Below are 25,885 nucleotides of genomic sequence, written 5' to 3'. Positions count from 1 at the left end.
TTTCCACACAGGAAAAGCAAGATGTCATCCATAGATAAAATAAATATATGTACTGTGTAATACGTTATTCGGTCATATTCCTTTCTTTCTCTTCTCATTTCACTCTCACATTGCAATTACCGTAAGTGCATCCATGGGGAAATCATTTTCATTTTCCTGTGAAGTTTCTCCGTTTCTCCTTGTGCTCAAACATTCTCTTTAGTTGCCGTACATGAATTACAAAGAAAAATTCAAACTCCTCGTCCTTTATCACATGAATTTAATGACTTTCACTTTGGATTTGAATGCCTCACCATATAGTCAGTTATGCTTACAGTAGTTGTCCTTTTGATCCTCAGAATAAATGAAGAAATAAAGAAATAAACAATGTTTCATGTTGACAAGGAAGCCTGTTTAGCATAATATATTGTTTTAGAAGCTGTGTGTTCATAAGAAATGAAAAATTAACAAACCCGTGTCACATAATTTAAACATTGAACATACAGTATATTTACTTCACATGTGTTGTATAATAGCAGTTGATGCTTTCCTTTGGTTCATATCCGCCTCATTGAGCTGTGATTAGATCTACATTGTAGTGTTGATTTGCCATAGTTTGTTACACAATGCTTTAAATTGTCTCATCCCAGAGCCTGGCAATGCAGTAAATAGAAAAACAACATTAGAGAGGAGATTGGAGAGGATCCAGTCTGATCTCACTGAAATATGTAAAATGACCACGACCTCTTAACACAGCATGTACCAAAAAAGAAGATTTTACGAATCAAGGTATTTTCAGGGAGACCAAGATGGTGCAGTACAAGCTTTAGTCAAAAATACCAGAGTAAGTCTACAGATAGCAACTGAAGGCTATCTCAGCATTTGTTTGTTTTATACATCGGGAAAGTGGGCTCTTACTAAATCACCATACGTCATCTTCTCATAAAACTGACCACATACATCCCATGCATCTAACAGGACAAGATGTTCACATAGTTTATTCAGAACATGATCCATTTTGGTCTCTCTGGCTCTCCGTTCCCTAAAAGGTCAGCTCTGTCAAGACAGCTTGTTCTTGGTCAACAGCGTGAACTAGACACCAAACACTTGTGCGGGATGTACTTCACCTCCATGATCGAATGCAAGAATCAAGGGGATTTAACTGGAAAGAATTGCATGAATTTAAATGCTGACCAGCATTATGACCAAGCCTGAAGAAAGAGGGTGAAACACAACACATAATCATACAAATAGGCATAATGGCACACACATTCTCCAGTCCCAGTTTGGATGTCGGAAACGGTTTAAGGAGAGGAGATGTCAGACGTTGTTCAACCATCCAACAAGTACTTTGTGTGAGGCCTTTAGACCTTTCATAGACGGACCTGTCTTGGATGATAGAATCGAGAGAGAGGGACAGATAGATAAAATTAGGTTCTGCTATCCTAAAAAATTGTGTAAAGACACTAAATAAATGTAATTGTTGACTGGTCTTTTTGTCTAACAGAGACGTGCTGTGTTGCTGAATGGGTGACAAGCTCCCAGTCACCTCGCATACCCTGAAGCCCACCTCCCATCGCATTGTGCAGGACAGGGTCCCCCCAGCTCAGGGGCAGTGATGTACCAGGAGGTGGCCTTCCTGGCTAATAACACTGAGCACCAGTTCACCCCCTTCCACTTCAAACGTGTGGAGAACCCACAGGAGGTTAAGTCCAAGAAGGGTTTGTTCTACAAGCGAGCGCAGCTCCTGCTCCAGCCTCAGCCCTGCCAGCAGGATGGAGACGAGATCGGCCTGGCTGATGGCGCGGCCATTATCAACGTGGGGGGGATCAAGTACCACATCCCCTGGTCCACGCTGGAGGAGTTCCCCCTGACGCGGCTGGGCAAGCTGCGCGGCTGCAGAAGCGAGGCCGAGATCATGGACCTGTGCGACGACTACGACGGCAGCCGCAACGAGTACTTCTTTGACCGGAGCCCTTCGGCTTTCCGCACAATCGTTTCTTTCTTGGCGGCAGGGAAGCTGCGGCTGCTGCGGGAGATGTGCGCCCTGTCCTTCCAGGAGGAGCTGCTGTACTGGGGGGTGGAGGAGAACCACCTGGACTGGTGCTGCCTCAGGAAGCTGCGGCTCAGGCAGGAGGAGTACAAGGAGCAGCAGAGGCTGGAGGAGGAGGAGGCCGAGCTCACCTCGCCGCAGTCCTGCGAGGAGAGCCAGCAGCTGCCCGGAGCGGGGGAACAGGAAGAGAGCGGTACGGGGGGCTGCATGCGAAGACTGAGGGACATGGTGGAGAACCCGCACTCGGGCCTGCCGGGGAAGATCTTCGCCTGTCTGTCAGTGTTATTTGTAGCCATCACCGCTGTGACGCTGTGTGTCAGCACCATGCCAGACCTCAGAGAGGAGGAGGAGAGGGTGAGTTCACTATCAGTCTCTTCACTAATCAGCAGTGGTGGAAGAAGCATTCAAATCCTAACCCTAACCCTAACCCTACTTCATAAGTAAAAGAACTACCACTAACCACACGCGTTATAAAATACTTTGTTACAAGCAAAAGTCCTGCATTGAAAATGTTACTTAGATAAAAGTAGGTAAGTATCATCAGGAAAATGTACTTAAATAATTAAAAGTAAAAGCACTCAATGCTGAAAAATCTCACATTCTCACATTTTAGAAACTGGAAACGATCAAAACAGTTCTGTCAACCAACTGAGTGTTTAATCGGATAATCATTTCAGCTGAACTTGTAGGGTAGTTTAATTTATAATAAAACATCGTATTTTATAAACTACATGTGTTTTGTGTGCAAAAATCTTAACTCGTAAAGTAACTGAAGCTGTCAGATTGATGTAGTGGAGTAAAAGTACAAAATTTCTCTCTGAAATGTAGTGGAGTAGAAGTGGAAAGTGGCATGAAAAGGAAAGACTCAAGTAAAGTACAAGTACCTGAAATTTGAACTTAAGTACAGTGCTTGAGTAAATGTACTTAGTTACATTCCACCACTGCTAATCAGTTTCAGTAAAAACTTTTTTCCTTGCCGTTCTTATTCATAGATTCAATTTAAATGATCCCAAGAAGTCCAAACTCATATCTGGTTCCCCATATTTAGTTTCTGGAATGAAGTCCTGACAATTATTGGATTGGAATGATTTTACTCGATAAAAGCAGCAGCACTCAGCATCAAATTCATTTAGCTGGCATGGCCATTTGCACAAAGATTCAAAAGTGAGGCATCTCCGAATTTTGAATGTCAGTCAGGCTCAAATGAGCAATTTTAGAGGGGTAAAAAAATGGACAGTATGTGATATCAAATATTATGGCTCCCGCAGAGTAAAATAAAGTACTCCCTGTGGTGTAAAGTCATCCCATGCTGAAAAGATTTTCATAATGAACACCACAGTTATGGTATTATACAACACACATGACTATAAACTTAAGGAACCTCGCTCTCACGATTCCTTTTTGTTCAGCTTTAGGAATGTGAGTGCTTCACAGCTACAGAGTAATTCAGATTATGTTGATGCAGCAGCCCACATACAAAGTCTTCCTGGGCTTTATTGTAAATCATTGTGACAGAGACAGAGGCGAAGGCTCATGGACACCGAGGCTTCCTTTCCATTCACTTGAATACCAGATTATTGTGTTGCTCCCCTCACTGTTTCTGCAGCATTAATTCCTTCATTGCAGTGGTAATTGACAGTGCATACACTACACGAAGATGAGAAAACGAATCTTCAAATGAAAATGTATTTTCTGGTTTGGGGGCTTCAGTTCTGTATTTGCTAAATCCCACAGATATTCTGTGCAGTTGATTTTAATTCTTCCAAAAATGAATATGAAATACGATCAAATGAATATGAAATAAGCTCATTATTGTTATATAACATCATGATTATGCAAATTATAGCCATGCAGTGTTAATCCATACAGTAAAAGGCTTGTTTACCCAAACCTTATCTAAACCAACTGACCAGTAAACTAATTTTTGTGGGAACGCTCGTTTCTCCTCCGCTGCATTTCATTTATTAGAAGTAGGCAACTCTAGTATGGCTGGGCAATACGTCGTTATTATATTGATATCGATATACAGTATAAGGCTAGATATCGTCTTACATTTTGGATATCGTAATATCGTGATATGACACAAGTGGTGTCTTTTCCTGGTTTTAAAGGCTACATTACAGTAAAGTGATGTCATTTTCTCAACTTACCAGACTGTTCTAGCTGTTGCCTTTAACCACTTAGTCATTATATCCATATTATTGGTCATTATTTATTAAAAAGCTCAATGTGTGTTTGTGAAAGCACCAAGTGTCAACCCTACAATATCAATATTGTGGTATTTGGTCAAAAATATTGTGATATTTGATTTTCTCCATATCGCCCTGCTCTATACTCCAGTATCGATTTATGAACATTTGAGGACGAGGAGAGAACTTTTGTCTTTGTTTGATCAAGTTAAAAAAATGCTATCGGCTTCCTGACTCATTTAAAAAAAGACAGAGACTAATAGATAGATATGTGTGAGCCAACCACCGAACTGCTGGCTGCAGGCGTAGAGAGAGAGAGAGAGAGAGAGAGAGAGAGAGAGAGAGAGAGAGAGAGAGAACTTTATTTATGATCTGATATGTTTTCTGATTGTTTCACAGTGGTTACATTCTAAAGCACAGTGTGACAATTGCATCACTATTGTGCGCCCCCATTTCCAACCAATGATGATGAATGTGCAATTCACATTAAAATTGACCCGCGTCCAGCCAGTGGGTTAACCTTTTCAAACCCAAAGTCAACCCTGGTTGGGCCCTCGGTGTAAAAGTAGTATTATAGTCTCTGGTCTCTAATTTGGTTTGAACGTGAGAGCAGAGCATATCCACTTGTTGCTGCTTTCATCTTGCCGGAAGAGAAATATTGCTACCTCAGGCTTTTGTTCCCACTTATTACACTTATATGCTGTCACAGTCCGTGGCAAGTGGAGCAAGAAAGCATATTAAAGCTGACGATGTCTTCCTCACGAGCCATTTCACGTCAGCTTTTGCCTCAGACTTCAGAAAGCCTTGGAGATCTGGCTCCAGAGCATCTTTGCATCACACTAATTCACCTCTTAAATGTCATCAGCAGACCAGTGTATGATTAAAGAGCAGCGTCTCTCTTTGTCAGAGATATGTCTTCATCAGCAGGCTGGGCGGGGAGTGTTAGTTAGCATGAAGTGCGCAAGCTTCAAAGGGAAAATCAACCAGGAAAACAAAAGCGGATGAAAGCTGAACTACGTCCAGCTTGAACATAGTCTCATTTCATCTCCAATTAAGTATCATCTGTCATTACACGCCCGTATGAATCTGCAGTTTTTATAATTCAATCAGAGGAGTGATTACTATGTTTCACACTCTTGAGAGCTTAAAACTGTGTCATTGTGGCCCCAATTAACCACCCACATGTGCCTGAAAAAGTGAGTCTCGCTCCTCCTCCAAGAGAACATTAGGTGGTTGTGGTTCATTAGAAGTGAAAACCTAATCTGAAACAGTGACGGCAACCCCGAAATGCAAGGGTTTATGGGTATAATGAGGTGGCTGTTTCATTCTTGGAAAAGTTAGGATAGCACAATGAAGGGAGGTAAACCACAATCTGCCACTTCTTTGCATATTTTTAACCGCCTTGAACACCAGAGGTAGTAAATTTAACAAAGTGCCACCCCAAATGCCAAAGTCTGTTTAATACGAGATGACACATTAGAAATACTTTGTTCTACAATGAGTATTGTGAGTGCACTTTTGTACACGCACACAAAAAAGACAAAAAAATAAACTTTCTCCTAATGGTTCAAGAAGAGAAATAGAGGTGTGATCGCACCATATGATTCTCCTGTTATGTTCCGAGCAGTCATGGTGTGTACCGAGGTGACAGAATTGGCTGTGGAGCGTCTGCTCTCCTCATTACTATGCTGGGGAAAGAATTTGGCCCTTGCTCTGAAAACGTATGTATGTGCTCTGTCAATGGTCTTGATTCACACTAATGTCGAACAAAGCATTTAGGTAGCTCATCGCTCTTCTTAAATCAAGCTCGAATTGGTGAATTTCTTTTGGTAATTACCAAATCTCTTTCACTCGAGTCCTCCCACACATCCTCCCCCATTACAGAGCTTCCCAATATCCATTAGCTTTGATAGCTAGCCATTTACATCCACACAGATCCTCCCTATAATAATGAAACTAATGAAATGATCATTTCCTCAGATACCAATCTAGACTGTAATATATTGTGTATTTGTTAGGTTGCCCTAATGTTTTTGAGCTGTATGACACTTTGAGAGTTATGGCTCCAGTGGCCAGCAATATGAAGGCAGCAGCCCTCCATGTTTGGGTGATCAGGCTTTTGCAGTTGCTGCCCCGAGACTCTGGAACAAATTACCCCCTGAAATTCGGACGACTACAGATGTAGCACTTTTTAGGTCTAAACTCAAAACTTATCTGTTTAGAAAGGCTTTTAATACATAGTAGTGGTGTGACAATTTCCTTCTCCTATTTATATGTAACCTCTTCTGACTTTATTGTTTCTATGTGTCACTTTTTATTGTATGATATGTTACATGATGTGTGTTTTAGTCTTGATTCTGATGTTAAGCACTTTGGATACCTGTTGGTTACTGTAAAGTGCTATATAAATAAATGTTGATTGATTGATTGATGTTTGATACACTGCCTGCTAAACCCACCTGGACTTCTTGTTAGTTTTTAAATGATACCACCCCATTTGCCATTATGAAGCTTCTGATTTCGGTGGCCGTCATGTTGAACGTAAACAAAAAGCTGCTTGCCATCGCTGCGCTATTGTCATTGTGTAAAGCACGCCTCAACGGTTGTGATTGGTGCCTCGATTTGGAAAAATTGGAAATGGGCTTGAATGGGCTCTTGGCCAGACGGACTTGCAGAGCAAATCTCAAATTTGCCGGAAGTTCGTCAAGGTTTTCCCAGGCTAGCTAAATGCTCACCCAGTCAAACAAAAACACGAAACAGATCGCTGTTTGTGTCCCGTTTGAAGCTAAAAGTCAACGTGGAGTTATTATAGCTTTACGCAACAAACGTCACGTTCTATGTAATGTACGTAATTACATCATGTACTTTTGTTTGGAAGTGAGGTAACGTAACAAATGTATTGATTTTAATCCAAACCACGATCTTTTCCTAAACCCAAATAAACTGACTGTTTCACAATGTTAACCACGTGTTTAAAACCTTTGGGTACGAGGACGTGTTGATCTCCTGCCACTGGTAGGGGCGATAATTGAGGAAACGCTCCAGTGGGTCGTATTAAGGCTCTGACACACCAACCCGACGGCCGACCTTCGGCAGAAAAGGCAGTCGGAAACGTGTTTCTGAAAACATTTTAAGCGAGAAATAGGCCAGGCAGTTGCTGAATCTGTCTTCATTTCAGATCGAAAAAGGTCAATTTAAAAGATTTTCTTCAGATTTTGAGAGGCGTTAGTCAGGCTCATCCCGCTCGTCATTTCCGGGTTAACGCTCCACCAATCAGATTGGCCATTGAGTCCGACTGCCCGCCTTCTGAATCAACATGTCAAATCGGCCCACATGAAGGCCGACGGCTCCTCCGACTGACGACAGCACGGAACACGCTGAACTGACTCGAGTCACTGACCTCGCCAGACTGTCCGCCGGCCGATAATCGAGTTGGTGTGTCAGGGCCTTAAGAGGGTAGGAACAAACGACCAATGTGGTCGTTTGGGTTAGGACTTGTTTCCATTCACATATAAGTAGTTATGTAAGACGCTTAAAGCATCTTTTCTTAAAGCATTTAAAGCATTTTTATTTGCCAGTAAATTAAGTCATGTTATGAAGCTCTCAGACATGTGAATTCCGGCCTTTATTATATTGCATTCTGAAGCAGAAGGGCAATGCAACCTAAACCCAGGAAGTGTCCATCTTTATGCACTTGGTCACTTGAGGAGAGAGGTCAGACAGAAAACAAGACATTTTTAAGGCGGCCACTGCAATGGAAAGCACTTAGCCTGGCTTTCTAATCTAATGTGGCTTTTAGCAAAGTCTTCGCTGGCTGAGAGGCCTTTCTCTACCCCTCTTACTCACATGCAAAAAGAAAAAAGAGGCTATATTGCATTTCACATTTCATGGCCGCTCGTTGCACTCTCTGGATGAATAGGAGATTAAACATCTCAAGTGTTTTGTCAATTTTTTTCCCTCAGAAATGCTTACTCTGTTCACATAAGCATCTTTGAAAACTGTGTTCTTGTCCCATATATCTCCTGCGAGAGCCCCGGCTGTGGATCTAACCTTCCAGGGACTCTGCTTATGCCTTTAGAGCCCTATATGCTCCATTCTGATATATATCCCAGCCACTTTAAAGTACACCCTCACCACAGCCATATATTATCACCGGGGAATGGGGAGCCAGGGCTCAGAGGGTATGGACGGGTGGAAGAGAAATGTGTGCCAATGCTGTAGGAAAATAGCGATAATTTTGACGTAGTCTATGCTGAAAATAGAGGGTGAACATCACTCATTTTCTCCTGACTGTGAGACCCAATGCTGTTCGTGCTCAGAGAAGTGTGCAATCCAGCATGGCGGTGATGATTTGTGTTTCTGTGAATCATTTCTGGTGAGTCTAGAAGTGATTTCTTTCTAAGTAAATCCAGTAGATTCTAGATCGCACCTGATACACGCGTTGACATCAACACGGGCATACTGTGCATGCGCCAACACCATTCAACAGATGATTATTTGAAACCTGCTACAACGCGACACTTTGGTACTGTCCGTCATTGCAGCCTACCATAAAAAATCACAAACGAAGGATTCCAAACCAAAAACTACACAATGTTCTATCAGGAATGTGATACGAAATTGGGGAGAAATAAACCACATCGGCAACCAAGATTGCAGGTTTCTCTGACATTATAGGATGTAGCTAGATGTAGCAGTGTATGTAAAATATAAACACTGCAGTAACAGTACGTCAATTAAATGGTGTTGAAGCCCAAGTGTTGGCGCCTGTGCAGTCAACCTGTGCAGACGTCGACACCTGTATCAGTTACGAAGTAGCACCTAGCCTTCCCTGTAAATCACCAATGAAATATTGTCTTTTTTTTTAAGCTACAACTTTAGCAAACCTTTTCAACTCTTAATTTTGAAATGTCATAGGTGACAAACAACTTATTTGTATGGAAATTTAATACAACATAAAATGGTTCTTTAAGCTGTTGCTGTAAATTGTCGTGTACTTTATGTAAACGGGTTAAAATATTAGACATTGTCATAAATATGATGTTAATCTAAAGGCATTTGATCACATGGGACCTGTGCCCTGTTTACACGTACATGGTTATTTTGAAAAAAGACAAAGAGACATTTCCCTTCGTTTGTGCCCTTTGTTCACACGCAAATGGAGAATTTGCCTCTGAAAACAAGTCTTTCTAAAACCTCTGGCCAGAGTGGAGATTTTGGAAATCTTCGTTTGCACGTTTGCATGTAAACTGAGACAAATGGAGGTTTAGGCAGCCGTGAGAGAGAAAGAGGAAGTGATTTGTTGCTGTTGCTATTTTCGGGATTCTGATTGGCTAACGTGGGCTTGAGCTTCTCGTTACGCTACCACCTACAGGTTTGGCATGCTCTTGATGGCATTCGCGGCATATATACACGGGTACATTTAAACAAACACTTGTTGAAAACTGACAGCTGTGCATGATGTTATTTTTGAAAACAGAGAGGGTGAAATGTCCGTTTATGAAAATAGCCGGCCACGTGTAAACGTAGCATTAGTTAAAAAAAAACACTAGGTAATGTAATACATATGGTTAAAAATTTATTTCATGAAAGGGTTAAAAAGTACATTGTAATAAATAAGTTTAAAAGACACAGATGTATAGTTATATATATCTTGTCTTATTTTGAAGAGTTCATGGTTAAGTGGCATTCGTGAATAAAAGTAATACCGGTCGTCCATTGGTGGGTGGGATCGCAGGTGTAGAGGAAGTGAGTGTGAGAACGTGTGTTAAGAGTGATGGCTTGACGGAAAAAAGTCGGAACACGGGGTGTGTAAAAGTTTGCACAAAAATATGTAGCTGTTGTCTTAGACTATCAACTCGACAGTCTTCGCCCTGACATTCAGTCTACATATATTTTGTGAGCAGCTGGATATAGTTCTACTCTAAGTGTATTGGACGCAACTTCTAGGCAAGACCCGCCCTTCAATAGCATTCACACGCTACTATTGGCCAGCCGTCCATGCTTACGCAAGGTAACGGAACACGATTTGTTCAGGTCCTATCCCCTGACCAGTCGGCTATCCTAACCTTAACTACTCGAGGTCAATGCCTAACCCCAACCAATCAGGCTGCTTCATAGGGCGGGACTTGCCTAGAAGTTGTGCGGGATCCATAAAAACGCGTATCGCTTAGTTGTTCACGTGTGTTGCTAGCTTATTAGCTACTAATGTATTTTGTTAGCATTCATTAGCAAAGTTAATGTACTTTTAGCCACCATAGCTTACCCAGCTACCACTTAGGCTCCAGTCCAGTGTTTTCAACACAGAAACCTGAAGATTTACCAGATAAGTTAGTGCTACGAGCTGCAACGTTGACGGTTAGAGACATTGGAATAGAGAGACCACACCAGCTTCGGACACCTACGTTATCCCATTCTTCACCAGAGACCAAGAGACGGGTAAAAGCTTCTGACATCTGCTTGCCCTCTCATTCTTCACCAGAGAGTGGTACACGTGCAGACTGGACTCTGAACTTTTAACCAAGGTACAATTATTGCTCTTTTTTTGAGTGAAGTGGACAAAAAGACAGTGGACTTCTCTACTCTCAAGCGTCGCATCAGGCCTGCAACGGGGGTTGTTGTTTTATGATATGCCGGCTTGTGTGTGTCTGTGTGTGTGCTTGAAGTGTGGGCCCACTGAGTGTAGTGTGAACTTGAACTTAAAGTGCTCATATTATGCTCATTTTCAGGTTCATAATTGTATTTAGAGGTTGTACCAGAATAGGTTTATGTGGTTTAATTTTCAGAAAACCATATTTTTGTTGTACTGCACATTGCTACAGCTCCTCTTCACCCTGTGTGTTGAGCTCTCTGTTTTAGCTACAGAGTGAGACATCTCACTTCTCTTCCATGCGCAGAAAGTACTGCTAGCTTGTCAGTTGCATAGTATGAGGGAGTGCCACGCTAGCAGCTAGGCGAGCATTATAACGTGTGTTACAAAGTGACCACGTTTGTCTCTGAAGTAAAGGCTGGACTACAATAGAGCTGTTTGGAGCAGTTTGTGAACAGTGTTTTCTGTTGGAGATGGTAAGTCCCTTTGGGGTGGACTTTGGGCATTTCACTTTGTAAACCTATAACGTACACAAAAAAGACAATAAAGGAAAGGGAAAAAGCCAAAAAGCTTGATATGAGCACTTTAAGGTAACCTGGTTTAAGATGTGTGTTTACAGTTAAAGAGAATTATTGGGGTTATACAGTAATTGTGTTTCCAATTGAAGGGAATTATTATTGTTTGCTGTAACTCAAGTTATTGAAGGGAAAGAGAAAAAGTAAGTTTAAAGGAGACTAATGCCATTTTATTTTATATATTTGGCCATTTTCAAAAGTAAATATTGGACGTTTACTGTCTCTAGAAGTGATTTTATTGTTTAGTGTTTGGTTATTTCCTTTACTAGAGGTTTTCAAGCCAAGGTGCTAAAGGTTAGTATGTGTTAAATAGGTGATACATTCATCTCATTGTCATATGCTAATTCCTTAAAAGCCATTTCAGTGCATGTATTTAAGTGGGTTAAGTAAAGTAAGCCTAATAATAGTGGTTACAGATGATTTAAGCTAAATGAACTCAAGACATTTAAAAATGTAAATAGGTAAAAGAGAAATAGTACAATATTACTTTAGGTATTCTTGATTGTAAATTACTTTTACTGATTTAACAAACTCGGGGCCCTCCCCTGACTAGACTGAGGATAGGTGGGCTACATTTACAAAAACCTAATTAGTAGGGGATGTCAATTAATAAAAGGCTCAGTCAAAGTTACCCTACTGCACAGCATCAATTTGTCATAGATTTTAATATGTATTTATCAATGTAAGTGTCATAATGTTGATTTATTTGCATTAGTAAACATTTGCAAGTCCAGTAGTCTGTCTGCCATTAATTGAAACAATGTTCAGTAATGCCTAATGTTTAAAAATGATTTCTTCCACTGTAATCACAAAGGAAGCACTTTGCCGCGTAAAAAGGAGGAAGAACATTGAGTCATGATTCTCCGGGAATATGAGAGTACAGTTGTGCCAAAATCGAATCAAAACATGGAGAGTCCCAGGAAACTGAGCTTTCAAGTTGTGTCCAAATGTTCTTCCCCAGTGAAATATCACTCAAAAAGAGAATCATTTGATGCTTAGCCCCATTGAATTGCATTAGCTGTGCTCTTAAATGTTGTCTGTTCAAACTTCAGCTGTAAAGAACCAAAATTAGAGGTTAAAACTGGACCACTTTTACTCATTACAGAGAGAGAGTGAAACCATAGACTGATCAGGCAAGAGCCATCAATATTTATGGTAGTTAGATTAGGTTAGGTTAGATCAGATGAAACTGTAAAGACTCCCATGGGGAATTTGGGTTGTCACAGCCGCAGAGAACAGGATATAAATAACATGTGTATGGGCATACAGTGTAAAGACACAGTGTTCCTGTTGTTGCAGGCTAAAGTGGATGGTCAGCTATTCAGCTATACTATTATCAGGTGTACAGACGGAACAGTGCATTAATGTGTCAAGGAGTGCAAACAATGCAAGCTATTTGATTATTTCAAACCAATCACAATTGTTTTGGGCTGCGCTAATCTCCGGTCGCAAAGACAGTGGCCCTGCAAAATAGTCTCGGGAAAAAACTTGTTTTGGTGGAACATTTGCACACCGCAAAAGAGAACGCCACATAAAATATTAAATAAAGTTAACTGTCCACACAATACGGTTATGTGAGCTATATAAATTAGCTGGATACATGGGTAAAGGTAATTTTGCTCTAACCAGTGTATCGCCTTGTGTATTTTGTCCATAGCAAATCCCCGCCAATGGGTCCCAAAACATTCCAGTTAGAGAGTAAATGCCGTAAACATATTCTTTGTAAATCTTCACAATCATTCCCTGAAAGAGCCAAGCAGGCCTGCCTTGTTGCACGATCCAAATTTTCTTTAAAACTTGCTAGCACGGAGGTTCTGATTGCTGTTTCTCGAAGCGACCAGAGTTTAGAAATACAAGAAAGCGGAAGCATAACTTCCGGCGGCACCGCAACTATCTGGTAAATAAACCATCGTCGATCCAGACTAAGCAGTAGATAATAGTAGGTAATATGCATGCGTTAAATGAGTGGCTTTAACAGAGGGAAGATGTATGATGTATTCTGAAAGCTGCTAAATATTGGGGATGGAAGGAATAACATATTTTTGTTCAGCAAAGAACAAAATGCATTTGTCATAAAGTTCCGCTGCCCTCCCCAAAGAACCGAGCATAATTAATCCATATTGACAAGCAACAAAACTGCTTGGACCGGAGCCAATGCCCCGTATGTGAGAGTTATAGCATTGTTTTCAGGCTATTGATAAATACATACATTTTCCAATCTCCATGGCGGTGGTGGATTAGACCTCTTCTTTTTGCCAAAGACAATGTTTATTAAAAACTTTAAAAAGTTCCAGAGAAAGTAATCATGTTTATGTAATTATGTAATTACACACACACACACACACACACACACACACACACACACACACACACACACACACACACACACATGCACACGTCCTGAAGAAATTCACAAAACCAGAGTGGAGGAATGACTCACAAATGATAGTTTTTGGTCATTATGAGAAATGATTAGACACACAGCAAGTCACTAAACTATTGACTTAGTGGGAACATCGGTCATATTTGTTATACAGTAATTTGTGTGAAATGACTCGAGCAAGCCTCTATCTGCTTGGGTTTCTTCCTGAGGCAGGTTTCCCCTGTACCATCCTGCTCTCCAAATTCGATGTCTCCTCTTTCCAAGGCAACATTCAATAATCTCAAAACCAGCAGCATTCAATGTCACTGATTTTACACTGAATTAAAGTAATTTCAAGGTTGTGGAAGAAAAATTAAGACGAAGCTAGAGAAATATACTTGCATGACAGTGTTTAGATATGCAATAGACGGGCTTGAGGCCCTGTGCTGATGGTGAAATGTGGCATGTTACTTACGTAAGTACTAATGGTTGTTGAATACGTCGTTAACTGTGAGGGGCAGGAGCCTATCCCAGCATGCACTGTGTGAGTGGTAGGAGGCCAGTCAGTCTTTTACAGGGCTATAAATAGGTGGACAAATACATTTCATCTGTGGGCTATGTAGAGTGTCAACCTGTTCTAATGAACCATATGTTGAAAAAGATACTGTATGAAAAGTTAAGCATTGTAATTCGTAAGCATTCCATGTTTTTTTTTTGCTGCATGCACCACAGTGACTGCTGCTGTATAAGAACGCGGCTGGCCGCGTAGGGAAGTGGCCAGGGTGGATTGGGGGGGGGGGGTCATAAAACACAGGACTTTCAAGCCAGGGAGAGGAGTCCGCCCCCCAGGGAAAACAAAAGACTTCATACCCCAGGAAATGGGTGTTCCTTAGGAGTGTTTTAATCCAAACCACAATCTTTTTCCTAAACTTAAGTAGCTAGTTTTGGTGCCTAAACTTTCGTCGCCGAATATAGCTCACTTTTCTTTTTTCACCCGTTCATGAGAATGCGTTAAGCACTGCTGTGCATACTGCAGCCAATGTCATCTCTCAACTACTGTGTAGACAGTCCCGATTGCTTCCATTTAAAAAGCTTACAGAAGCGGATGTGTGCTACTCTTCATTGGAGGTGGGGAAGTCATCTTTGAAGCCTTCTCTTGTGTAAAACCCGAAACATATCCCCCTCAAATTCTGCTAGAGTCCTCCCTACCAGCATATTTAAACATGCAACAGGAATGAGGGAGCAGTGAGTACACAGTGTTTGCCGCAAAGGTTGTGGGGACAGGCTGTGACAGGCAGTGTGTGTGCGTGTGTGTGTGTGTGTGTGTGTGTGCGTGCGTGAGTGTCAGTACAAAGCACATACTGTATAGTATGGCTGTAACCCTGCTGTTTCTCGCAGTTACTGTTACTGTTCGTCAGCTCTAAAAAATCTTGTTAGGCTCTGAATATAGCACAACTACCGGAGCCCATATGTTGTGTTTACTGCCATAGAGAAGGAGTATATCTCTCGCTCATGTACATCGCCTTTCCGCTGGTGCTTATGAGGCTTGCTAACCCTACCAACAGTTGTGTGAGAGGCACAAACTGGGGCTACGGTTAGCCAGCATTTAATATACAACGTAGGAGTCAACATACAAAATAGACCTTGGAGTCTTGCCTATTACATCACGTTAAGGGAGGGGGCAGAAATTCGGCTGACCTGAGCTTTCACATCCAAGCAGATGGAAGAAAAAAACCCATATCAACAGCCAACAAGAATCTTGGATTATGTGTACTAAGATTTAGTGTGGTGTTCCTCTTCAAGCATCTATGTTTTGTGTAGCTAGTCCAATTTTATTTTGAGTGTGGTATGTGCTTATTGTTAGGGATGCACCGAATCCAGATTTTTGGGGTTTGGCCGAATACCGAATCCACTGGTTAAGATTCTGCCAAATCCGAAACCAAACACCGAATCCTACTCCCATCCTCAGTTCATTAACACAGTAAACACATTAATGAAGTAAACAAATGGTTAACACAAATTTTTAGCTGTGACTGTCCTGCCTTTGCCGTACCTGAAGATGCTGCATTTTGGCTGCTGTCTGTAGATTCTTTCATGCACAACTCGTATTCTTTCGGATGTTTCATACGCAAATGTTTTAACAGCGGCGATGTTGTGTTTTGTTTAGGGGCCTCGCCACCACGAGACAAATCGGCATTGCAAATTGAACATGTAGCTCAACTTGAATGGCCTTCTTTTGACTGAAAGTACTGCCAAACTACACTTTTTCTGCTCACGAGTTCCATTTTCACTTTCTCACAGCCTACTGCATTGAACGGTCCACCTACATAAACACCTTCCCGTAATCAACGGCGCCGTCATTACGTCGACCGGTGTAGCGCACGTAGTTCAAGCTTAGGGTTCGGTTCGTGGAAAAGATTCTAAGGTTCAGCAGAAACCGAACCCCGTCAAAAGCCCAAATATTCGGCCGAATCCGAAACAGAATCCTGGATTCGGTGCATCCCTACTTATTGTTGCCTCTTGTGGCTGATTGAGAATAACTCTAAGACTGCAGTTCTCACCCAACTGTAGTTCCAGTGGGGTTTTGTCTTCGTCTCAGGGGGTAGAAATGAGCCTGTTACGGTTGCCACACCAGAATGAGACGAAGAAGACGGCGCAATAGTGAGGCGAAGTCCCTTCCCTTCCAGTGGAAATTACACATATGTTTGTCAAATTGAAAGATAATTTTGCAAGTGAAGAAAGTCTTTAGACAAATGCAGCTTTTTCTTTGCTTTTACATTGACAACAAGTGCTAAAAGTGAAAGGATCTTAAATCTGCCATCTCTTCTTATGGATGGAAATTGCACTTGCTTGACCTTAAAATCCTGAGAATTCACACACAATCACGTTATTATTCTGTAATATGATTCTTGCATTTTGAAAAAGCATATTAGATGTTTTCTGGAAGAGAAAGAAAAGTGTTGAAACTCAATCTGGCCGGCAAAACAAACACACAGACCACTCAGTACACACAGTAGAGCCTAGTGAGGTGAATAAATACATCCATTAAAAGCATGTGTGTGCCCAAGACTCTGTACTTGCCTGTTTATGAATCACACCCCCTCCAACTTATCTGTGGGGATCAGAGGTGAGCCGCCGCCTCCTTCATTGTTTGGTTTACATGCTTGTCTTCAGCTGTGACAGGGTCAGAGTCCCCTGATCGCTGAGACGGATAATTGTGTGCTTTTAATTTGATCCTCCACGCTTTTGCCTACATCAGAGGCTTTGCAGTGTGGAGAATGGGCAGGAGGGAGTGGAAAATGCACTCAGCCAGAAAGCCTCTGACGGAGAACAATACAAATACTGTACACTGGTCACATTCAAGGGAAGGGACAGTATCAGTTGCAAATGTGTCACAAACAGACATAATCCTGTGTGGATGCAGATAAGCAGAATGACAGAGGAGGTGTGAAACATACTGGTTAGCATGTGAAAACGAGTGAGCTCCTTAAGGACTTGGACAGTAGCACATTTGTTTGTTTTGGCTTCAGCCTGGTATTACTTTGGATGTGAAATGACAGCATGTGGTTAGAGGGTGGCTCAAATTAGAATCGCTCCGCTGCAACAGCAGAGCTTCAAGATTGCCATGTGCTTTAATGTACAGGCATTTCAGGAAAACTGGCATTAAGAAAACTACTTTGCATGAGGGTGCAAAGGTGGATTGATAATGCAGACATCAAGAATATAATGGGTTAGAGAGACAAACAGAAAATATGCATCTGACGATATGAGACTGAATAGAGAGGCTGTTTCACTGAATATAATAATATTCAGCAAAGTACAGTCGCCTCTTTAATTTATCCAAATGTTTTTGGCATTCTGAAATGGGATTTGGATGAACAAAAAGTGTTTTTTTTCTTTTAAATGTCTGGTCCAATTCATCTTAAAATCCCCTCAAAGTGAAGTTGGCAACTGTAAACTGTATTTATCTTTACACATTTAAAAAAAGAGTGTGCTGAGGCCTATTCATTTTATTTTTACAAAAACTAAAATGATATCTGTCCTCATGTGCTGTTTTTACTCCTTAGTAATGAGGTTGTGTAATTGAACTAAAGTCTCTGTACTGGAGATATCCTTTATCTGAGTGGTACAGTAGGTGGAACAAGCCTTCATTGTGGCACATCACTTGTAAACCCATGCAGCAACATTGCGATGTTAATAAAGAATTTTACTTTTGAACAGCTTTTGACCAGCTTTAGCTAAGAAATATGTCTAAGATCCTGTACAATCTGTTAGTTGTTGAAATGCAATTTAGATGAAGCTTCTAGTCTAACAATGCAAAGAGTCTACAGCCATGCTCTGTGAGGCTGTACTCGAGCTAAATGCTCACATCGGCATGCTAATAAGTTTACAATAACTTAACTTATTGCTTAATCACTTATAATGCTAGCATGTTGATGTTTAGCATGGATAATGCTTTCCTTGTTCACAGTACCTTTTTTGTTTTTTTAGCATGTTAGCATGCAAACATTTGCTAATTAGCACTGAACACAAATTGCAGCTGAAGCTGATAGTAATGTCATGAGTTATGTTGGAATTTGGTCATAACCTAAAGTATTGGACAAAAAGAAATGTTGACTAGATAATGGCGCTATATGAAAAGTAAGGAGATTAGGATCATCAGGAGTTATTAGAATGCATCCTTTGGGCACCATGAATGTGTGTACCAAAGTGAAGGCCAGAGTGGTGTTAGAGGAGAAGTCGGGGGATCACCAAAGTCAGTTGGATTTATCCAGATAGATAGATAGATAGATAGATAGCCTTTATTATTAGACTCATGGTCCATTTAGAAACAACAACACCACAATTAAAAAAGGACAGATAAAAAACAACAAGAGACAGCTTGACAACAAGACAGCTATACCAGTAATCCCGCACAGCACTGAACCTCGGGTCAATCAGTTGTAAAATGACAGAGTTACAAGAAGAATTCAGGCGACCAATACAGTTATACATTAGATTCCTCAGTAAAGCAGAGAATGTAATAACTCCTGCTTGACAAAACAATTGCAACACATTCGCACTACACCACCTTGGTTTTCTGAGTCATTATAAGCGACCCGCAACTTATTGAAGCTTGCCTTTTTGAACTTGACCCACAAAGGGGCAATGTAAAAAGCAGTACAATATGCTTTAAAGAGGTTTATCTTGACAGTATCAGAACACCAAGAGAACTTCCTGGCGAGCATGTTCGCTTGTATATATAACATGCGGCACTGCCTATACATATCATCATCATCATCAGACATTTGATCCGTTAAGATGTGACCCAGATACTTAATTTTACAACAAGCAGTTAGCACTTGCTCTGCCAGATGAAAAGATGGAAAAATAAGGTCCTTATCCTCTTTCACTCTACAGATCATAACAAAACTCTTTTTGGCATTATATTTCACATCAAATTTAACACCATAATTGGAACATATAACATAAAACATATATATATATATATTCAGTTAGTGAATAATCAGTTCCTACAAGTTGAAGGCTTGTTGAAGATAATAATTCCCGCTTATTCATTGGTTGTCGTGCTTCCTATGTTTTGAGAGACTGCAATGTAGTGTAGCAGGCAGCATGAGCTGTATCCTATGATGACAGCAAGTGTGTGGACAGTATGAGTGGGAAAAATAGGAGATTCATTAGCACTCGGTACGTACGACAGGCTGACCATACCAGACACTTAAAAGAGTTGTTAAAAAAATGTGTACGTTCATTTTCGCCCATCACTAATTTAAGTCTGGACAAAAGAAGTGGGCCGACAGACGGACATTGCCATCCCTAGAGCCATTTTTCAGACAGCCTTTTCTTTGCTGTAGCATTGACATTGTATGTAAACTTTAGATGTTAACACTTTACTTGAAGGTATCTACATAAGAGTGACATGACACTGTCATGAACACATGACACATGAACCCTAACCCTAACCATAACTTGTCATGACAAAAACCGAATGACACTTACTAAAAGACGCGTTCCGTCATAAACGTTTATGACTTGTTTATAATGTTTATGACACGTTCACGACAGTGTCATGTCACTCTTATGTAGATACCTTTAAGTAAAGTGTAACCCTTTAAAAACACAATGATATGTTTGTATGATAAGTAAGTAATGCAGGCTGGCGTTTAATTATTACATAGCCTTTCTCATCCATACTGTGAAGGTCGGACATAACCTATTTATTCTGGCCGCACGAAACAGCTTCATCTGTCAGAGGGGGCGATTTACTACCGTCATCGACCAAAACATCTCATATACCACATAACATAAATTGGCCGGCAGATCTATACCACTTTTGATCATGATGACTACTTTTCCAAGTCCATTGCAGCTGCGGCTGCTGCAGCTGCTGTGTGAAAAACTGCAACTCCAGCTTTCCTGATCAGTGATTTACATGGTCCTTAATAGGTTTAGCACGTTTGAGGTCTCTAGGGCAAAAACCATGCTATATGCAAAACTAAGTGTATACTCTGAAAAATGCACGAGGCTCAATCTGAGAGGAGGGCAGTCAGTTGGAATGACATCTCCATGGAGCAGAGCTGTTGACTGAGCAAATAATAAAGGGAAATGGTTTGCTTAGGGACTGTTTGTTATTTATTTAAGGGGCCACCGGAGGAGTTTTGGGACCTTTAGGCTAAAAAGACTTGACCCGCCCCTCACCAATAATAATTTTTCTATGACCCTCCAAAATGATTTGAAAAAGTGGCATGACCCTGCCCCTATGTGCTAGTTTGTGCTTAGCAAAGATGTACAGTTGCCAGTTGATTTTTACAGCCATGACATACACGACTTAACCTCTGCATTCTCATCTTACACATCACACCTCTCTGTTATGGTGTGGTAGCCATTTCAGTAGATTTACTCACTAACATTGTTGTGGAAACACAATAAGCATGGAAACTAAATGCACACTTACTGCATTACTTCAAATACTAAGTTACTCCTCTAGTAAACTAGTATTCACATGAAATAAAACAATAAAACATTGAGACCATCCAGCAAAGGACGCTGGGAAATAACAAATTCAACACTGGTTGCTATGGACTTGTCACTATTGTCATTGTATATTTTAGAACATAGGTAAAGCTGCCGAAGCTGAACATTATATTCCAAAACATATATGTTTATTTTTAAAGCAGATTTTAAATTACATTGTAACAATTTAACAATTCGCCCTTATGAAATCCAGTCGTGGCACGGCTGTATTGGAACGCAATAGATAGACGGTGGCGGAATGCACCGACACTTAAATTCAACAAAAATGTAACAGTTGAGATGCCTCTCCAAACGCAGAAACCAAGTGCAGTCACACCATAAAACGTTAAGACACGTTGAGAAAAAAAGATCCGTGTTTTGCCGTAATCCAATGAAAAGTAATCCACAGTGATCAGTAGATTCACAAAAAGGTAAATGATACGGTGTATCTAGCAAGGCCTATACGAGCGTCACATTCACCAGCCAGCTCCAAACAGGTGAACGAGGCCTCTCCACTTTGCCGTTTAAACAAAGTGGAATAAACGTATAAAAGTCCAAATCTACACAAAACCCGCAATCAATTAGTAAGCTGACATCACATTTATGTACGTGGCATTTAGGAAACCTTTATTGCAACGTTGGCACGGCAAGATGTCCAGATAGTGCAACAGTAATTTTTGTTTTTTGCGTCCTGCTGCTCCCATCGTCAGCCAGGTAATATTTTTTTTACTAAAGCAGTATATGAAATCTGATGTATTACCTATCACAATTTAGTTGTTTTGTGTTATTTAAGATATGTATAGAATATCTGGTCATGCCAGATATAATTAATTATTATACTCATTTTTTAAACAATGCAATTACCCATTTCTGCCCCCCAGCAAACTCAGGTCAGACCCATCTGGTAGTGAAGGAGGGCAGAGACTAAGAGCTACATGAAAAAATATGCACCAAACAAGCCACTTTGAAATGTTGCTTTTTTCATGAATACAAAAGTTGGGTGAAACCCCCTCCTAGACTAAAAAATGTTGGGTGACCCTCTCTTCAACAAAGAATAAAAAGACATGATCCTCACCTATTTTCCTCCGGTGGTCCATTCCATAAATACCGAACGGTCCCTTATATATTCACGCTGGGGCATGTTCACACCTGGTAATAACCTTTACAGCCGCAGTGTATGTGGTTGTCTCCCTAATGTCATCATATGTTTCTCAAAACGTTTTGGTGTGTATATCTGAGCCACAAAACACAGTGGAATGAGTCCGAAACGATTCAAGATGTTTTAGAGCTATCTATTTTACAGTATTACACATGTCAAAGATGAAGGACTTTAAAGTTTTAAAAGAGTCTGAAGAAAGTATTTTAGTTTTTACTCCAGATTTTCTAATTAATCCACACATAATAAACTAGTGGAGCAAAGACATTTTTTTGTTGTAATTAATAACACTTAAATGCAGAAAAAATGAAAAGCACATTTTCTTTTTTTCAGTGTCCTCCAGGGATGACTTTGACTTAATAACCAAGTAATTTCTTATAATTATATTTTAAAATATTTATGAACGCTATTTCAGCGGTCTCGGAAAAATAGATTATCATTAAAAGAGTAGAATATTTCAGCTGTGGTAGCTTAAAGAATCCACAGTGTGGATTTAGCTATGACTGACTGCGGTGAGACAGTCGGCACATCTACAGCTTTCACCTCTTGATCACTCAGGTTTGATGCGGGAGTCAGTGTTCACTAAATGAGAATAATCAAAGCCTTTTGTTTCACACTTCATGAATCTTTCAGCACCTTCTCTTTTGTGTTTTCTTCACTGTCACCTTTTTGTTGTGAGATCAAACGCGTCCTCTTGTCAATGGCAAACCCACAAATCAAACGGGAGGCTTTGAAATAGATTCCTAATTACTGACTTTATTGGAGTTCACGTGTCGCACACTGAAGGCTGTTACTCCTGTTGCGTGATGTAACACAACCCTTAATGTCTTTATCTGCTTTTTTTCCCCTTTTCTCCACAGGGTGAGTGCTCTCAGAGGTGCTACAACATCTTTGTGCTGGAGACGGTGTGTGTTGCCTGGTTCTCCCTGGAGTTCCTGCTGCGCTTCATCCAGACGCAGAGCAAGTGTACGTTCCTGCGTACGCCTCTAAACGTCATTGACGTGGTGGCCATCCTTCCCTACTATATCACCCTGATTGTGGACTCTCTGTCAGTGGGAGGGAAAGCTACGGGCTCAGGGAACAACTACCTGGAGAAGGTGGGGTTAGTCCTCCGAGTCCTGCGAGCTCTACGGATCTTTTACGTGATGAGGTTGGCGCGCCATTCCTTAGGCTTGCAGACGCTCGGTCTGACCGTGCGGAGGTGTACACGTGAGTTTGGCCTGTTGCTGCTGTTTCTTTGCGTGGCCATGGCTCTTTTCTCGCCACTTGTGTTCCTAGCTGAGAGCGAGCTGGGCGCCAAGCAGGAGTTCACTAGCATCCCTGGTAGCTACTGGTGGGCCGTCATCTCCATGACCACGGTCGGCTACGGAGACATGGTGCCCAGGAGCATACCCGGCCAGGTGGTGGCGCTCAGCAGCATCCTGAGCGGCATCCTCCTCATGGCCTTCCCTGTCACGTCCATCTTTCACACCTTCTCTCGCTCCTACGTAGAGCTGAAGGCAGAGCAGACCCGCGCTCTGAGGCAGAAGCCGGACTCGCAGGACAGCACCAAGTCCCAGAACAGCGAAGACTCTCAGGAGACGGACAGCTACCACGGCATCACCGAGGCCGCCGCCTCCTCCGTGCAGCGGAGGAAGTCCATGGCTGTTCAAAGGGCTGCTGAGATTAGAGGGTCCATGAAAACTTAGCCACTCTGCCTGTCTGTCTGTTTGTGTTCAAGTGGCAGCCTGGGAGGCCATGACACCCAGCGCTGAGACTGCCTGCCAAGTTGACATGCTGCAGGATTGTGAGCAGGGAGGAGATTTTCTTCTCTGGAGATTGAGGTCTCTGGCTTTGATCGTGTGCAGCGCTTGTGCACCAGAGTGAATCTGAGTTTCTTAAGTTTTACAGAGGAGCTGCAGCTGCTTTTTTTTTTTCTTCCTAAATTTGACTTGAAAATATGGGTAACTGTATGTATGATTAGACAACCAAGTCAAATGAGATTTAAAAAGTGACAGATACAGTACTCTCACTGACTGCTATTCTGACTTGAGATAAGTATGAGCTCAGACTCAAAGTAATGTTCCTCGTGTAGCTGCATATCAGAGGATTGTCTGAAATAAAGGTGTTTCATGTCAGACATGCAGTTTATTATTGATGTGCAATATCATCTCCATTGACTCTGTGTTGTATTTGGCCAAATCAAATAACGTATTGTACCTGGGGTTTTGTTATATAAGGATCACCCATGATAATGTCAGCAAGTTTATTTGCAATGGAGCAGAGCTAACCCTAACCCAGCACTTTGGTCAAATGCAACTGCCATGCCATGCAAATTGCCAAGAAATCTGGTATGGCTAGTCATACTACAGTAACTTCCAATTGATTATGGTGATCTTAATGTTTGTGTTGCACCATCATCAGGTCAAATGGTCTACTTTCCATGTATTGCAATAACAAATGGTCAAATTTCTCATTTTTAAAAAGTTCATACATGTTATTCCTATAGTCTAAGACAGACAAAAAACAACTCTCTCCCAAATCCCAAAACTCTAAATGCTAAATCGAAACCCGGTACTAATATGGCGCTGGTGCATGAACGACCGGTACCTACCGGACCAAATTGCAATGCAGATTTTGGTGCCTCATTTCGGTGCCACTGAAATGCCTGCGCTGCTCTCTGATGCTCCACAACGGACATTAGAGGCAACAGGTAACGTTAGCCTACCGTTAGCTAGCAGCTGGATTTAACACGATTAAAATGCTAACAGCTAACGTTAAAGCGTATGAAGTGTGACTGAATTTCACAGTAGAGAATTCCAACAACGGGATGTACAACGTAGGACGTAGGACGTAGCTGCCGTTGTCGGAAAAACAACACAGACAAGACTAAATGTTGAGTTCCCTTGAAACTAGTAGCATAAGCCTCGTAGTGCATTCAAAGTTATTGTAAAATACCCCTTTCCCATCTGGTGGTTATTTTGTTTAACAGCATTCTACTGGTGAAATAAGTTATTGTTATTACATTATTAATAAATCATTTAATTTTGACCATATGGCCAGTAAACAAGCCGTTCTTTAATGTCGCCGACTGTCGTGTGAGCTTTTTTTTAAATTTTATTTGTTGTACTTTTAAAAAAAATGTTCGGTTCAGGCACTGCTTAGGCACCGGCACCGTTTTAAAAGTATCGCTTTAGCACCGGTATCGGGATTCCCAACCCTAGTTATAGATGACACTGAAATCACCAAGAGGAGTATTCTTAGTATATGGGTACATTTTCCGTTTCACAACTGAGAACACTACAATAGAATAAAGCTCATTTGCGTGTATTAAAAGAAAACCTCAGCCTCCCATTTATTGGTTATAGAGCAGCTCCAGACGTTATACTTATTGACATCATAAGTTTGAGACTTATCTGGCTAAACTTACGTTTCTGGCTTTGAGAGAGAGAAGCTCATGTTCACAAATACTGATTGAACTTTCCTATGCCATAGAAATAACACATTGGAATTCCTAATTAAGGTGGTGTTGTTAAGCTGCATGTCACATAGGAACTGCATATTTCTGCTGAATTTTTTTTGTCTTATTGCCCAATCCTCTACACCATTCTGGCAGGTTTTGAATGTATTATTATAGTAAATAACCACCCAAAGATGGAATTAATACACTTTCCCTTTTTGGATATCATCTCTGATTACACAGCATCCTTCATACTAAAAGTGGAATCTGCACTGGTTAGAGCAGTGGTTCCCAACCTGGGGAACCTGTAAGGGGGGCGGCAAAGATCACAGGGGGGGGCGCAAGTCTTTATCTGGTTTGAGGTTGAGGTAAAAAAAAAAATATTTGCACATGTTAAACAAATTATGATAATACACTAGAATATATAATGTATACAAAAGTCTGTATAAAAACTATATATTTTTGTTCTCGCTTAAACTTGTAGGCAGACTACTTAGTAGACCAAACCTCCGGGACCTCTTAACCTGGG

General features: G+C 41.1%; 1 protein-coding gene across 1 annotated transcript in view; it reads left to right on the top strand.

Annotated features, from left to right (window-relative positions):
- The window catches only part of kcng2 (potassium voltage-gated channel, subfamily G, member 2), a 33,944-nt gene extending 9,368 nt beyond the window's left edge, over positions 1–24,576 (top strand). The window contains exons 2-3 of the mRNA XM_031287200.2: positions 1,487–2,386; positions 22,778–24,576. Coding sequence (XP_031143060.1) covers positions 1,598–2,386; positions 22,778–23,605 — 1,617 coding nt within the window. The 5' untranslated portion in view covers positions 1,487–1,597 and the 3' untranslated portion in view covers positions 23,606–24,576. The remainder of the gene's footprint in view (positions 1–1,486; positions 2,387–22,777) is intronic.
- The last annotated feature ends 1,309 nt before the right edge of the window (positions 24,577–25,885 follow it).

The sequence above is a fragment of the Sander lucioperca genome, chromosome 16 (assembly GCF_008315115.2).
Source record: "Sander lucioperca isolate FBNREF2018 chromosome 16, SLUC_FBN_1.2, whole genome shotgun sequence".
NCBI classification, from domain to species: Eukaryota; Metazoa; Chordata; class Actinopteri; order Perciformes; family Percidae; genus Sander; species Sander lucioperca.
Note: the sequence above shows the minus strand (reverse complement) of the source record. Positions and strands in the feature narration are given on the sequence as shown.